The sequence below is a fragment of the Gallinula chloropus genome (assembly GCF_964237585.1).
Source record: "Gallinula chloropus genome assembly, chromosome: 3".
Taxonomy (NCBI): domain Eukaryota; kingdom Metazoa; phylum Chordata; class Aves; order Gruiformes; family Rallidae; genus Gallinula; species Gallinula chloropus.
Genome location: NC_140087.1, coordinates 12,200,045 through 12,213,085, shown reverse-complemented (window position 1 = coordinate 12,213,085; position 13,041 = coordinate 12,200,045). Strand labels below are relative to the sequence as shown.

Genomic DNA, 13,041 nt, shown 5'->3' with positions numbered 1-13,041 from the left:
TAGGCTTGGGTTTGTTCTGCTGAGCCAGCCTTAGCCACGCCGGCAGTGACACGGGACAGAACAAAACGAGAACTCACAGGGGGCAGGGTCAAGCTTGTGGTGATGATGTTGAAAAAAAAACCAAAACAAAAAAACCAAAAACCCCACAAAAAACCAAACCAAAACAAACAACACAAACATTCACATTGTGTCTAAGCTCACATCTTAATTCTTCAACAGTTAATTCTTGGTTTTAGAAATAAAACCTGGGTAACAGTCAAAAACGCAAACGACGCCATTCTGACCCATTCTTTGACACAGTATTATTATAATTATTATTATTATTATTATCTCATTATTAAGAACAACACGAACGTGAAGCTGCAGTTACCGTAGGAGCAAAGTCTAATATTCCAATGGACTGAAGTGATTTCCAATGGCACTTTAAACTTAATTTAAAGGTGAGATTTCAACGTCTGATTTAGCTAACGAGACCGTTGATATGGGTGTAATGAAAAACCGCCCCTGAAGAGCACAACGATTAAAAAAAAAATATTTATTATTAGAAAGTGATAAAAAAAGGAAGATGCAGAAATGGGGAGTGGAGTAGTACAGTCTCAATACACGTGCTCGCACCGGTGAACATCGTGCTCTTAAGGAGTCACTGATAGCTCTGTCACCGATGACCAAATGTAGTAAGCCACTTCCCACTGCTGCCGTGCCCACAGAGATGAAAAACACACACATTAAAACGCAACCAACTTCGCGCCCGGCCGTCCCAGATGCTGAGCACCCCCAGCTCCCGACAGGCCCCTCAGTCTAAACCGAAGCATAATCCTGACAATAATTTAGTGGTCAAAGTCTTAGGAACTCAAAGAGCCTGTCACTTTTTTGCTTTCTTTGCTTTTTTCAGTATATCACACTTTTTCCTGTTAGGACGCCGGCATCTTTCGTCAATGCTCGGTATACATTCATAATGCCACACTTCTTCCATTTTCTCCACGGGGTAAACTGCCTCCACGTAATGACGGATCAGTCTCAGTCTGATGGGATCGAGCTGTTTTTTGTTACAAGCACCTGAATGGTTGTATTGCATTCTGAGATTCTCCGGAGTAAAGAGTTCGGGAAAGAGTCTTACGAGAAGCCTGGCGGCAAAGTTGCCCACCGACAGGCTCTGCTGCACGATCTCTCTTACCTCCTTATCAGACAGCAAATACAGAGAAGGCACGGGGAAGTCTGGGTTAGGAACCACCAGTTCATCGAGCGGTATCTTGCAGAAATCCTTGCTGCTTCTTTCCGGCGGCAGCGGCGGCCCTTCGAACTCCTCTCGAAACCTCTCGGGGTTTATTGCATAGCTGAGAAACTCCCTCCTGTCCGGCCCGGGCATGTGGATTTTCCGTTGCTGCTGGTACGTGCGCCTTTGCTCCGTGTCTCTTCGCCGACACCTCTCGTCAAGCTTCCCAACAAACTCCAACGTCCACACTCTGTCATTCTTCGCCCTGGGGTACAGTATCTGCACGTAATGTCGGATTAATTTAATTCTAGTGGGGTCGAGCTGTTTCTTGCCTAAAGAGCCGCTACAGTTGTATTGCTTCCGTAAGTTTTCATGAGTAAACAGTTCAGGAAATAAGAGAACAAGCAATCGAGAGGCAAAGTTGCCTATGGAAAGACTGCTTTCATATATGCTTTTAATCTGTTCTTTGTTCAACAGGTAATCCGAGACAGGGACATCAAAATCGGGAGGGGGAAAGTCAAGCTTGTCAAAGTCTATGGGTACAAGCCAAATTTTTTTTGAGCGCCTGCCGGGCTTTTCATATTCAAAACTGTCTTCTACTTTTATGATCGATACGTCATCTGGTAAACTAGAAGAATCGTAACAGTCATCCCTCATCTGATCACATTCACTTCCATCCATATACGTATTTTCAAGCTCATCATTTATTCGCTGAACACACTGCTGCAGCCAGGCTTCTTCTTCCTGCACATCTGGGAAGTAAATTTCAGTGTACCTACGGATTATTTGAAGCCGATGAGGATCCAGCAGCTGTTTTCCAGAGTCTCCAAAGCAGCTGTACCTTTCAGCTAATTTTCTGTGGTCAAAGAGTTCCGGAAACAATCTGTGTAACAAAAAAACAGAAAATTCCCCCGGGGAAGAAGCTTCATCTAAAAATTCGTTGAGATCCTGAGCATCCAGCATGTAATCTGAGGCAATGGCAGTACCCCTGTCCAAGGACAAAGCTTCTTCCTGCTCTTTATCCTCCATAAAATGCGAGGACTCGACCTGCTCAGTCTCATAAAAACTGGACGATTGCACGTTCTGCTGACTGTTTTCCATTTCCCTTTGAGCCCAAAATCTGTTGAAAAAATCGTTGACCTGAGGCAAACACTCCACCTGCCACACAGCTGTATTCTTCACAGAAGGATAGCAAACTTCCACGTAGTTACGGATAAGCTGCAGATGAAGAGACTCGAGTTTCCTTTTGCTGAGAAAGCCGCACGCGCTGCAGCCTCTGCTGAACTCGTCGTCACTGAAGAGCTCTGGGAAAAGCTGCACGAGCAAGCGGCAAGCTAAGTCTCCGCCGGACGTGCTTTGATCCATGATTTGTTTGAGCTCCGCAGAAGTCAGCTGGTACTCTGGGGGAGGCTTGAAGTCCGCGACGGACTCCGCGGGACTGACTTGCTTTTTAATTCTGCTAACCTCCAGAGACAACAGGTCAACTTTACTGTGAAGCTGAGTCATGTTGGTATTGAGGGTGTTGAGCGTGTAGAACATTTTCTGGATCAGAGAATATATATTTGGGTCAGAATCTGTGGGGGCCACTGTCACGGCGATGGCGGCAGCCGAGTCCCTTTTGCGCTGATCGTTCAAAGTCCGGAGATGCGAGGGGCTGCTGGGGTTGATCTTTTCAAACAGCTCGTAAGAAGAGAACTGCTCTGCTCCAGGGGGGTTCTTCTTCTCCGTGATTTTGTGGGAGATGCCATAGAGGGGTTTTTTGTAAGAGGGAGTGGTTACATCGCTGAAAGGTTCTTCATCGCAGAGCCACGTCACGCTGGGGTTCTTGTTCTTGTTTGGCTGCTCTGCGTTTACCTGAGTGGGTGAGCCAGTTTCTCTGTTCTTCATGTTTGAAAGCGGGCCCTTTGAATGAATAAATACTGTGTTAGTAAGGCCACCTTAAAAGCAGCAGCTATAAATAGGTGCCCCTTAAGCAGGCATTGTTACGTAAATATGCAACGTCAAATTTTCTCCAGAGGACTTAGTTGTGTTAAATATATCAAAATTAATAAATTCACTAGGAAACATAAAGTTTTAGTTAGGGATTTTTTGCTGTTGTTCTTTTGGCTCATGGCTTTCACCACGGAGCAGAAATGCAATAATAACCCTTAGTACTTTTTACCCACAGAGCTGTAAATACTCTCCCAAATTAAGTATCAATATGCTTCACCTTGCATATGAGGATCTTGGGCTGTAGAGAATTTGGGTGGCAACAAGTCAGCAAGAGAGCCAAGAATAGAATCTAGGTTTTCTGACTCCTAGTCCTGTGACCTTGCCACTGCCTCCAACAACTGTATTTAATGTTCCAGTACTCTCTCTTTAGGTTAGCTCTTGAAAATACCACAAAAGCTGTAAGACACCAAAATTGTTTATTCTCTTCTTTCTGATGTGAAAGGTTTCTACAGGAGCTTTTTAATCTTTGTAACAGTATACAACTCCTAAACAACTTCTAAGAATGATTATAATTTTATATAAGTATTCTATTGAAATAGTAAAAACTTAAAAACAAAGTGAAAAGTGCCCCATTGTATTTGTCAAAAGGGAATTCTAAGATCTCTTTAACTCTGAAAGGCAGGGAAGTTTAGACTCATGGGTATCTAATTTTCTAAATTATTTATATAAAACCAGTAGGGAGCACTTAAGGAATTAACGTTCTCAGTGACTTCTAACTCTTCCTCATTGCTTGAAGAAACTCTTCCACATTGCTTGCTTCAAACTGGAAGCATTTTTCATCAAGCCACCGCAAAAAAGCAGAGTTTGGGTGGGTTGGGTTATTTTGCAAACACATAGATATTGCAAATTCTTACAAAGTATATACAGCAGAATGAAAATCCAACATACAGAATTCGAATGTGAGAAAACACTCACAGATTTTGGAGAAGAGTGTACTGAAACATTTTGCTTGTCATCTTCTACAGAACATTAATTAGATAAAAAACAGAGAATTTGCATTCAAGTATTAAAACAAATGGTGCCCAGATTCGAGGTCTGAGCTGAGAGCCACAAACAATTTGAAGTTGTAGTGAAGACCCTGCTACATCCTACAGCGAGGAACTTGAATTAAAGTTCCTTTCTGAAAAAAACCAGAGCTGTAACGCTCATGAAATTAATCTGGTCCCTATGTGTACTCACACTTGGCATCTGCTTACTGCAGTGACAAATTCCATCTAATTACTTTTTTATTTCTGTTGCAATGTATACGCAAAAGAGGCTCAGAAAGAGCAAGCTGGTTCCCACTCCAAGTTCAGAAACCAGCAGACTCAAACTGAAGTTGTGTTCCCAAGTTCTGCTCTCGTTCACATCATACAACCCTGCACACGAAACCTCATGTTTTCACAGCCAAAGCTGTGTAGATGGACAGATGATAAAACGAAAGTGTGACACAAAGACAGGGCATTTCGCAGTGCCCCCAATCACTATTCATGGTGGCACTGCCTAAGACACCTGACCTCCAGGTCCCATTTAGAAGACTGTCCCTCCAGAACCACTCCTATTAAAGCACTAAAGTTGCTAAGCGGACGGTGAGGAACCAGTCCTGCAACACCACCAGCTATTAAAGGGTGACGTCCCCCAGGAAGAGGTGTGATGTACCCTAAATCAGCTCTCTGTGACTTGTAAAATGCCAGAACACAAGAGACTGAATTCTGAGTGGACTGTGATGCACATCACTCCCACCTAACTGTAGGCTCCCACACTGTGACTGAAGTCATCATAACACGGCCTGTATGGGCCAGTGGAAAAACAGAGGTGCTTCAGGTGGTAATAGAGCTCTCTCAAATAGACATCACCTGAAAGCAGGTCATGAAAATCTCCACTGCCAATAAACACGGTTCTGTTCCCCAGTCAGACATCCAGACCGAATCACAAATTGCTTTTACTGAGTTACATCTGAAGAACAAACCAAACTGTGATTCCGGAGAATGCCTTTCTTACAGGCACAGCGAGACCTGCCTCCCAAGCAGCCACTACCATTAGCAGAGAATATTCCAAATGTTCCTACAAAGTATGATAATATGATTCATCCAGTTCCTTCTCCACTAAATAACTTGCCACAGGCCACTGTCAGCTCTCGTCTGTCCCGCCGTCCCTCTTCCCTGTTTATTTATATCATAAAGCCTGGCAGTGTGGGGGTCACTTCGTTTAACGTACACCGTACACACAGAGCCAGGGCAAAGCAGGATGAGAACATGTACTGGAGAGCACAAATTCATCGCCTTCAGCATCTCAGTGTGCTTTGACACTGTCAGAGTTTGAGCTCTCAGCTCAGGATGCGATGCTCTGGAGGCGTTCACACCAAAAGCTGCAGGGGGTCAGCAGCAGAACTCCTGCCCTCTCACTAATGCAGCTCACACTGTTTGCACCTGGTTGAGGGATGGATTTTGTTACCTGCATTTCAGAAACACATACTCAGTGCTCAACTAATAGATAACAACAAGTTTAGGACTATATTTAAGGATTTTCTATTTCAGGTGCGTTCCCATTTTCTTTCCTTTTGCTTTTAATGATCTTGTCTTTATACAGCTTCCACCTGGGAGCAGCATTAGCCACAGCTTAAATACATGGCTTTTTGGAAATTCTCCAGTTAAACTAGTATTTAGTATTTTAAAGTTAGTTTTCTTTAACACTGATCTTTAAACATCAAGGTTTTCAGGTAATGCTACAGCCTTGTAAGATGATCAGTTTTAACGTATCATCAAAAAATAAGCAAAGATATTGTTCTATGCAAAGATATTGTTCTGTGAGACTGGATGTAAATAAGATAGCGCTGCTTTTTATATTAGATTTGCACATTCTTTGAACATTTGCAAAACTGCAGCATTTTGGTAAACATCAACCAGTGTCACTCATTGTGAAATAGTGTCTCATTCTCTCTCAGAGTCCTAAGCCAAGTTTTGAAAGCTGTTTAGTTATTGCTGTGGTCAGTGCTAAAGTCCAGCTAATTTATGACGTTTATTATGCTTAATAAACAAAGTCTAAATATCTGTAAGAATACAGGACATAATATTCTAGCATATGAATAAAGAAGAATAAATTTATGAGCAAGAAGCACAAAACAACTATCTAACACAGGAGAACTTGTGTCTTGCACATATTTTTTTTAAAAGTTAAAATCTCCTGTGTTGTTTTATTTAAAAAAAAAAAAAAGAAAATTAGGGAAAATTAATTTCCGATCATGAAGTGACGATTAGAAATGTCTTCTTAGAGAAAATCATTTAGTAATGTAATCACTAGCCCACTAAGTACAGTTATATAACAAATAGCACAGCTACTTATATCATACATAGATGCCTATTTGATGTGCAGTAAAAATACAGCACATGCACAATCTTCTCAAAAATAATTAACATTTTTTCCTCTGTTTAAATAGAAACAGTTAACAAAATCATCAACTAAACCAAAATATTGGTATTACAAAAAACAACTTCAAAAGCATTGTTAGGATTGGGGACCATTTCTGGTTGGTTATTTAACTAAACATGCTGATTCACTGGGGTCAGTCAAGAACAAATTTTCATCATTGTTACTGGGTCACTTTCTGCTATTACAAATCCAAAGTTATGACTCGGTTTAAATCAATTTTTAAAAAAGAATATTAAAGGCAAACAGCAAACCGTAAAATCCAAAGCAAGCACAATTCAGAGACCGTTATTAAACTCTCTTAAGAATCTGAATGTAAGGAAGACAATTGTAAAAAGGAAGAGGAAAAGAAAGAAACCGTGTAATAAGATTAAAACCTACCTACCACAGGCATTCAGGGGAAAAAACAGCCCCGAGAAGTCAAGAGATGACAGTCAAGAAAAAGAAATATGAAGAGCTACGGCTAGAAAGGAGAAAGGAAATGCACAAATACAACACGGAATAACTGGCCGGGTATAGAACAGCAGAAAAGGATACGAGCATTAGAGTAGGTCATAAACTAAATATAACCCGGGGCCTGAAGTTATTCAAAAGAGGATGGATTTGAATCTAGGTTATTTTAATAAAGTGCTGAGTGTGAAAAACAGGAGGTTGTTATACCGCTTTAGAGGGTGTTAGAAGAGACATGACTATCCACCACTAGGTATTACCCTTTCAGGAGTCTCAAAGAGAACAACAAAAATATAAGTTGACTCCTAAAGAAGAGCTGAAGAAACAAGAGTTTTAGTCTTGGAAAGGAAGGGCTGAAGGTGGACAGCATCACACCAGTTTTCCCATGTGCAGCAGACTTTTCTAGGGACAGATGACCACTGCTTTCCCTACTGAAAAGAACAAGGACAAAAAGAAACTTGCTCAGTTTCAGCAAAGATTAATGAAAATCTCCAATTGCTAAAGAGATGAAACACTAGAGCAGGTTAATGGAAGAGACCAGGCATCTGGATTGTTAAAAGGGCGATGCCACACCAGAAGCTGCAATAATACGTTCTGCTCTTGATATGCTGAAGCCTTCTGCATCCTCGCATATTTATCTCTCAAGTAATACACAAATTTATACTTGTCTCACTGACATCAAAATCTGTGTCACAGGAGGAAGAATTACAGCCTGAGAATTACACTGAGGATCCAGCTGAAGGACTGTGTGACACGAGAGGGACTGTAATCAGCGTCAAGCTCAGTTAATCCAAATCACTACCTGCTCCTACGTTCTCTGACAAACAACAAAAATATACTTCCCATGAATGAATTAACCTCTAAGTGTATTTCATAGGTATGATAGCTCCCACGTTATTTAAAAGAAAGACCCAGACAAGTAATGGGTGCAAACTGGGTTAAGATTAGCCATATTTGACTCGAACTTGTTACTGATGCAAATCTAGTTAAACGACTTGCATTTTGCTTATCGTAGCAATTAATTTAGCCTGTGAAATACGAACAGAAAAATCACACAGTCATGGATAGAGAAGTCACCTCTTGTGTAAAGCGTCTTTTCTTCACACTGGGTAAGACATCTTGCTGGCTCCCTGAACCATCACAACCAAGTGAGGTCTGTTTCCGTTTGTTGGAATCCTGCAGGCAAGTAACTGCGCCATCCAGTGAGTGTTTCTCAGCAGATCTGGATGTTACCGAGCAGTCTAGAGCTTCATCTTCATTTTCTGTTTCTACTTTCACAATATTTTTTTTAGGAATTTTTACTGGAAAAAGAGAAGGTTTAGAAAGATAAAGCACTCTCTCCAGAAAACCACGACACCCTTAATACAATCTCTTGTGGTTTGTTTTTTTTTTTTTTTTCTTTTTATGAAAATGTGTTTTGCAGAACATAATTATTTTTTATGACTTGTACGGTAAGTGTCTGCTGAGGCCACCCCAAAGTCAAGTTCTTATTATGCTGGGAACCACTCAGTCATCCAGTAAATGACACTTTCTTCCCCAAAGAAGAGTCTAAAGCATAAACAAATAAAGTTACAGTAGGAAGAATTTTTTTTTTGAGGGGGAGGAAGGATGTAGAGCAGAAAACATGAGTAACAAAGATAACGGTGTGTTTTAGATAGCTTTTTAAAAACCATTAATGTAATTTGTCTTGATCCAAGTGCACTCTTTATCAGGTTACAAAGGCTTTCTTTTAATAAGATTTTCTTGCCTGACCATAATTACACAAAGTATAATATTTTACCTTCATCATCATCAGTGATTTCAGCTGAATTCATCTTCTATTTCACTAAAGAACAAAACAAAAATACAAAAATAAATATCAACATCTTCTGAAATCAGGAAATACCTACAATGCAGTCTTATAATTACTGTTCATCTGCAGCTACTGGGCATTAACAGCCCATGGATAATTTCCAACCAGTACCTTTGCAGGACCTAGCTATTCTCAATAAATTTCATGGCCACCTACAGCTCTGTCAACATGCAAACTGTACTGCAGACTACACGAAACAGCTAAACAATGTCGGTTTTAAACTGTCTGTCTTTCTCTGGCATGGAGAAAAGTAAGTGTCATTTTAACCCTCTAAAGTATCTCGGCAGTATATAAACAGAAGTTAACGGTATTAAACCCTCCATCCTGCAGCATGTCACTACTTCCTCTTGCAGTAAAATGTTTTTATATCGCCATTGTGGGTGACCCCGAGTCATCACCGAAGGAAAATTCACGATACAGTGGAGCAAACATGCTTTCCTTTCACAAGTTTTCATTTAAAAATCTTTGCCCCTCTGATACAGGCTGCACCGACTGAAGCAAAACAACCTGTAGATTTACAGTAACCTGTTTTTTTTTCCCCTGTCAGCTTCTAAATAACGTAACAATGTTATTCTGTAAGGAAGAACAAGTATATGTATTATTCTAGCACAATTTTGGCATTACTTCTCACATGAAAGTAACAGTTTTTCTGTTTCCTTGAAAAGTAATTTTTCAAATTCCTTGGTGGGCAAACACCGATCTGCCGACCTGTTCCTAAGAGATACTTTAAATCTTTTGGAGATCTGCAAAGCAAACAACCTAATGGGATCTCACTGACTGTTACAGGGCACACAGCTGCACAATGACACTCTCAACTGGTAAACTGGTGACTTGCAAACTGTCACATGCCACTCACGCTCGTCTACACATGGCATCACGTTTACTTGGCCCCAGAATGTTATGAATTTACAGTTTCCACAGTTAAATTCTTCTTTCAAATAGTTTCCTTTCAACTGTCCCTGCCTATCCTTCAGCCAAGCTCTGAAATCAGGACAGGTTTCTCTCTGGCTGAAACAAGTGAATAAAGCAGCCAGTCAATCAAAAGTACATATAGTGGGAATTGCCATGAAATTTAAGAGAGAGATGAGGAGACAAAGGGAGAGTGAATCTGTTCTGAAGTGAAAGAAAAGTCTCTGCCTTACTTTTGAATGCTGTCCAATGTAACTATTTTTTTTATGTCTCAGGGTTACAAACCTCTGCAAACACTGGAATCCTGTGTAGTTATGGTAGTTACAAGGTTTTCTCCATCAGTAACTGATGGCAGTTAACAGTAACTGATGCAGGGTAAGATTTTGTAGGACTGCAACACGCATGGAGTTATTAAATCAGCTCACACTGGTGAGGTTCTATAAACCAAAATATCCACTGATGTGCTGATCTTCAACATGACCCCTATATATACCCTTATAAAGGGCATACTTAAGAGGATAACATGAGATTGCTTTCATCATCATGTCACCAAAAAACTCTTTCTCAGCTGAACACAGAGCTACTACAAACCCCTTAGTACCTACACCATAACTGTGTATTTCAGGACTTGCATTTATTAATTGACCCACCTATAAATTATGCCAGCTTATAATCACTTTACTTAAGCTTCTGCAAATGCCATAGAGATTCTTAAGCATGTAACTTTAAATGGCCCACACTAACCAGATACATTGACATTCAGTTTTCTAGATCTTTCTTATCCTTCTCCATACTGCACTAGGCTCAGCTCTGAGGGATGTGGTACAAGACCAACTGGCGTCAGTGTCCTGGCTTTGGCTGGGACAGAATTAGTTTTGTGCCCAGTAGCTGGCACAGTGCTCTGTTCTGGATTTAGGATGAGAATAATGCTGATAACGCACTGATTTTGTGGTGCTAGGCCATGTTTACACCAAATCAAGGACTCTTCAGCTTGAGGGGGCACAGCCAGGACAGCTGACCCCACCTGGCATATTCCATACCATATGACATCATACTCAGTGTATAACTGGGGAGAAGCTGGCCGAGGGTTCAGACTGCGGTGCGGGAACTAGCTGGGCGTCAGTGGTCTGCAGGTGGTGAGCAGTTGCACTGTGCATCCCTGTTCAGTATATCCTTTTATAATTATTGTTGTTACTGTTGTTATCCTCTTCCTTTCCTGGTCTTTATCTCAACCCATGAGTTTTCCTTCCTCTCTCCCTCCCGAATTCTCCACCCCCATCCCACTGGCAGGGGAGAGTGAGCCAAGGGCTGCGTGGTTGTTTTTGCTGCTGGCTGGGTTAAACCACCAGTGTCAGTGCTGAAGAACTGTGACACGGAGTCTTTTCATGAGGGCCTGAGGTGACAGCAGGCACATCAGCCAATATCACTACAGAATACTCTGCAACGGAAATCAAAAGGGTTTTCCAGATTATCCTAGAATGTTTTGCTCTGATAGAGCATTCTAGGATGGTAAAGAGTCAGAAGGGAAGAACATAAAGGCAGCAGCAGGGAGCATCAACACAAAATATTTAGGAGGAGATACACAGAATTACGTTTTCCTTCTAACTCCTGCTACCTATTCAAATAGCAGGAATGGTTTAGGAGAGTTCCTCTGAGAGAATACAAGGGAACTGGAAGAAGATAAATGTGGATCTGAAGAGCCACTCGAACATTGGAGAAAGTGGAAACTAAAGCAAAGTACACACCCTGGTTAGCTGTTTAAAGGATGCAACAGCAGAAAGACCAAAGCTACCCCAAACTCAGGTCAAGTAATATTAAATCCAAACACCATTTCACATTATTTACAGGAAAAATATTATTCCAAAACTGCCAGATTTCAACTGGAAGGCAACAAAATGTCCAAAGAGAACAGCATCAGAATCAACGAGGCCAGGAAATAGCGGGTTGTATATCTAAACTCTTTGGTGTCAACCAAAGCATCAGTTCTAACCTTTTCAGTTTTGGGGGCCCTGGTAATCTCTCTCTCATGATCTGGTATCCAACCTTCCTTGTGACATTTCTAAGAACTTAGCTGTTGAAGCACGTGTAAGCTTCTGTCAAGAGACAGGAGCCAACTGCCCCTCTGATTTCCTGCCCCACAGTACCACCTGCTCCCTTGGTCAAGCATGGGTGCCCACCTTAACCTTCAGTGAGCTCTGTCAGCTTGATAGACCGACAGAAAGCAAGTCATTTTTTTCTTTGCTGAGTTATTTTTCTTCTAGTTCAGAGAAGTAAATGGTTAGGCAAGTAATCTGGCCCAGCTCAGGAGCATGCATGGGGTTTGGGACAGAAAGAAGGAATTAAAATCTCCTATCAGCAAGCCACTAGCTTGATTCAACCACTTCATGAAATTTCATTTACCACCTATTTATACCACCATCTCGCTTCAAATTTGGATTGCAGTGGACTCAAAAGTGAATAGTGAGCAGATACAGAGATATCAACAGAGCAACTATATCATCGCTTCCATAAGGAATGAGGTCCTACAGGTATGGGACATGCCGGTGTGTCCAAGTTCATGCATGTAAGCCTATGTAACCTTAACATAGTTTTGTTGATTGTTCAAAAGTCTGCTACAGATGAAACGTTTCAGATTCTTTAAAATACTGTTTGCAGTGAATCAGTACTTAAGAATAGTAATTATTGCCTCTGCAGAAGTGGCAGCAGTGTCAAAACCTGTTTTGAGGTAGCATTCTGCCCCAGATTGTGAGAATAAACAAAGCTGGAAGAGGAGAAGGAAAAAAAAAAGAAAAAAGACCTAAAAGAACTTGAGACAAAATAGTGCAAAAAGCAATCAAGAAACACATCCAGTAAAGCAAGCACCTGACAGTTGCTCCTTGTCATGTTGAGTATACAAACATATTTCACTCTTATCTTACATGCCTTTTTCCAAAGCAGCAGATAGATGTATTCTCATCCTTAGCCTCCCAGTGACTCAATGCTATCTACAGGACACAGCGAGCTGGTTCTAGGAAAGAATGAACACCCTGTGCTGGAGTTGGGAGCCCAGGTCCGCAGCCGTGACTGGCTGAGCAACCAGCCTTGGCAGCTTTATCCTGCTGGGATACAGATGGATGCTGCAGTACATCCCACTTTCTGGTGAAAAGAGGATCTGGAAGGAGGATTCTGAAATATACCGAACACCCACAAGAGCAGCTACATCAACACTGAGGTCCTGATC

The 13,041-nt window shown here is 41.3% G+C and overlaps 1 protein-coding gene across 1 annotated transcript; it reads right to left on the bottom strand.

The window, feature by feature from the left end:
* Window positions 1-431: 431 nt before the first annotated feature.
* Window positions 432-8,874, bottom strand: BEND3 (BEN domain containing 3; the record flags this gene model as incomplete). Its single annotated transcript, XM_084262431.1, has 3 exons — window positions 432-3,115; window positions 8,138-8,361; window positions 8,841-8,874. 3 exons carry the CDS (start codon window positions 8,872-8,874, stop codon window positions 863-865), a joined length of 2,511 nt encoding a protein of 836 aa, XP_084118557.1. The 3' UTR covers window positions 432-862.
* Window positions 8,875-13,041: the final 4,167 nt, after the last annotated feature.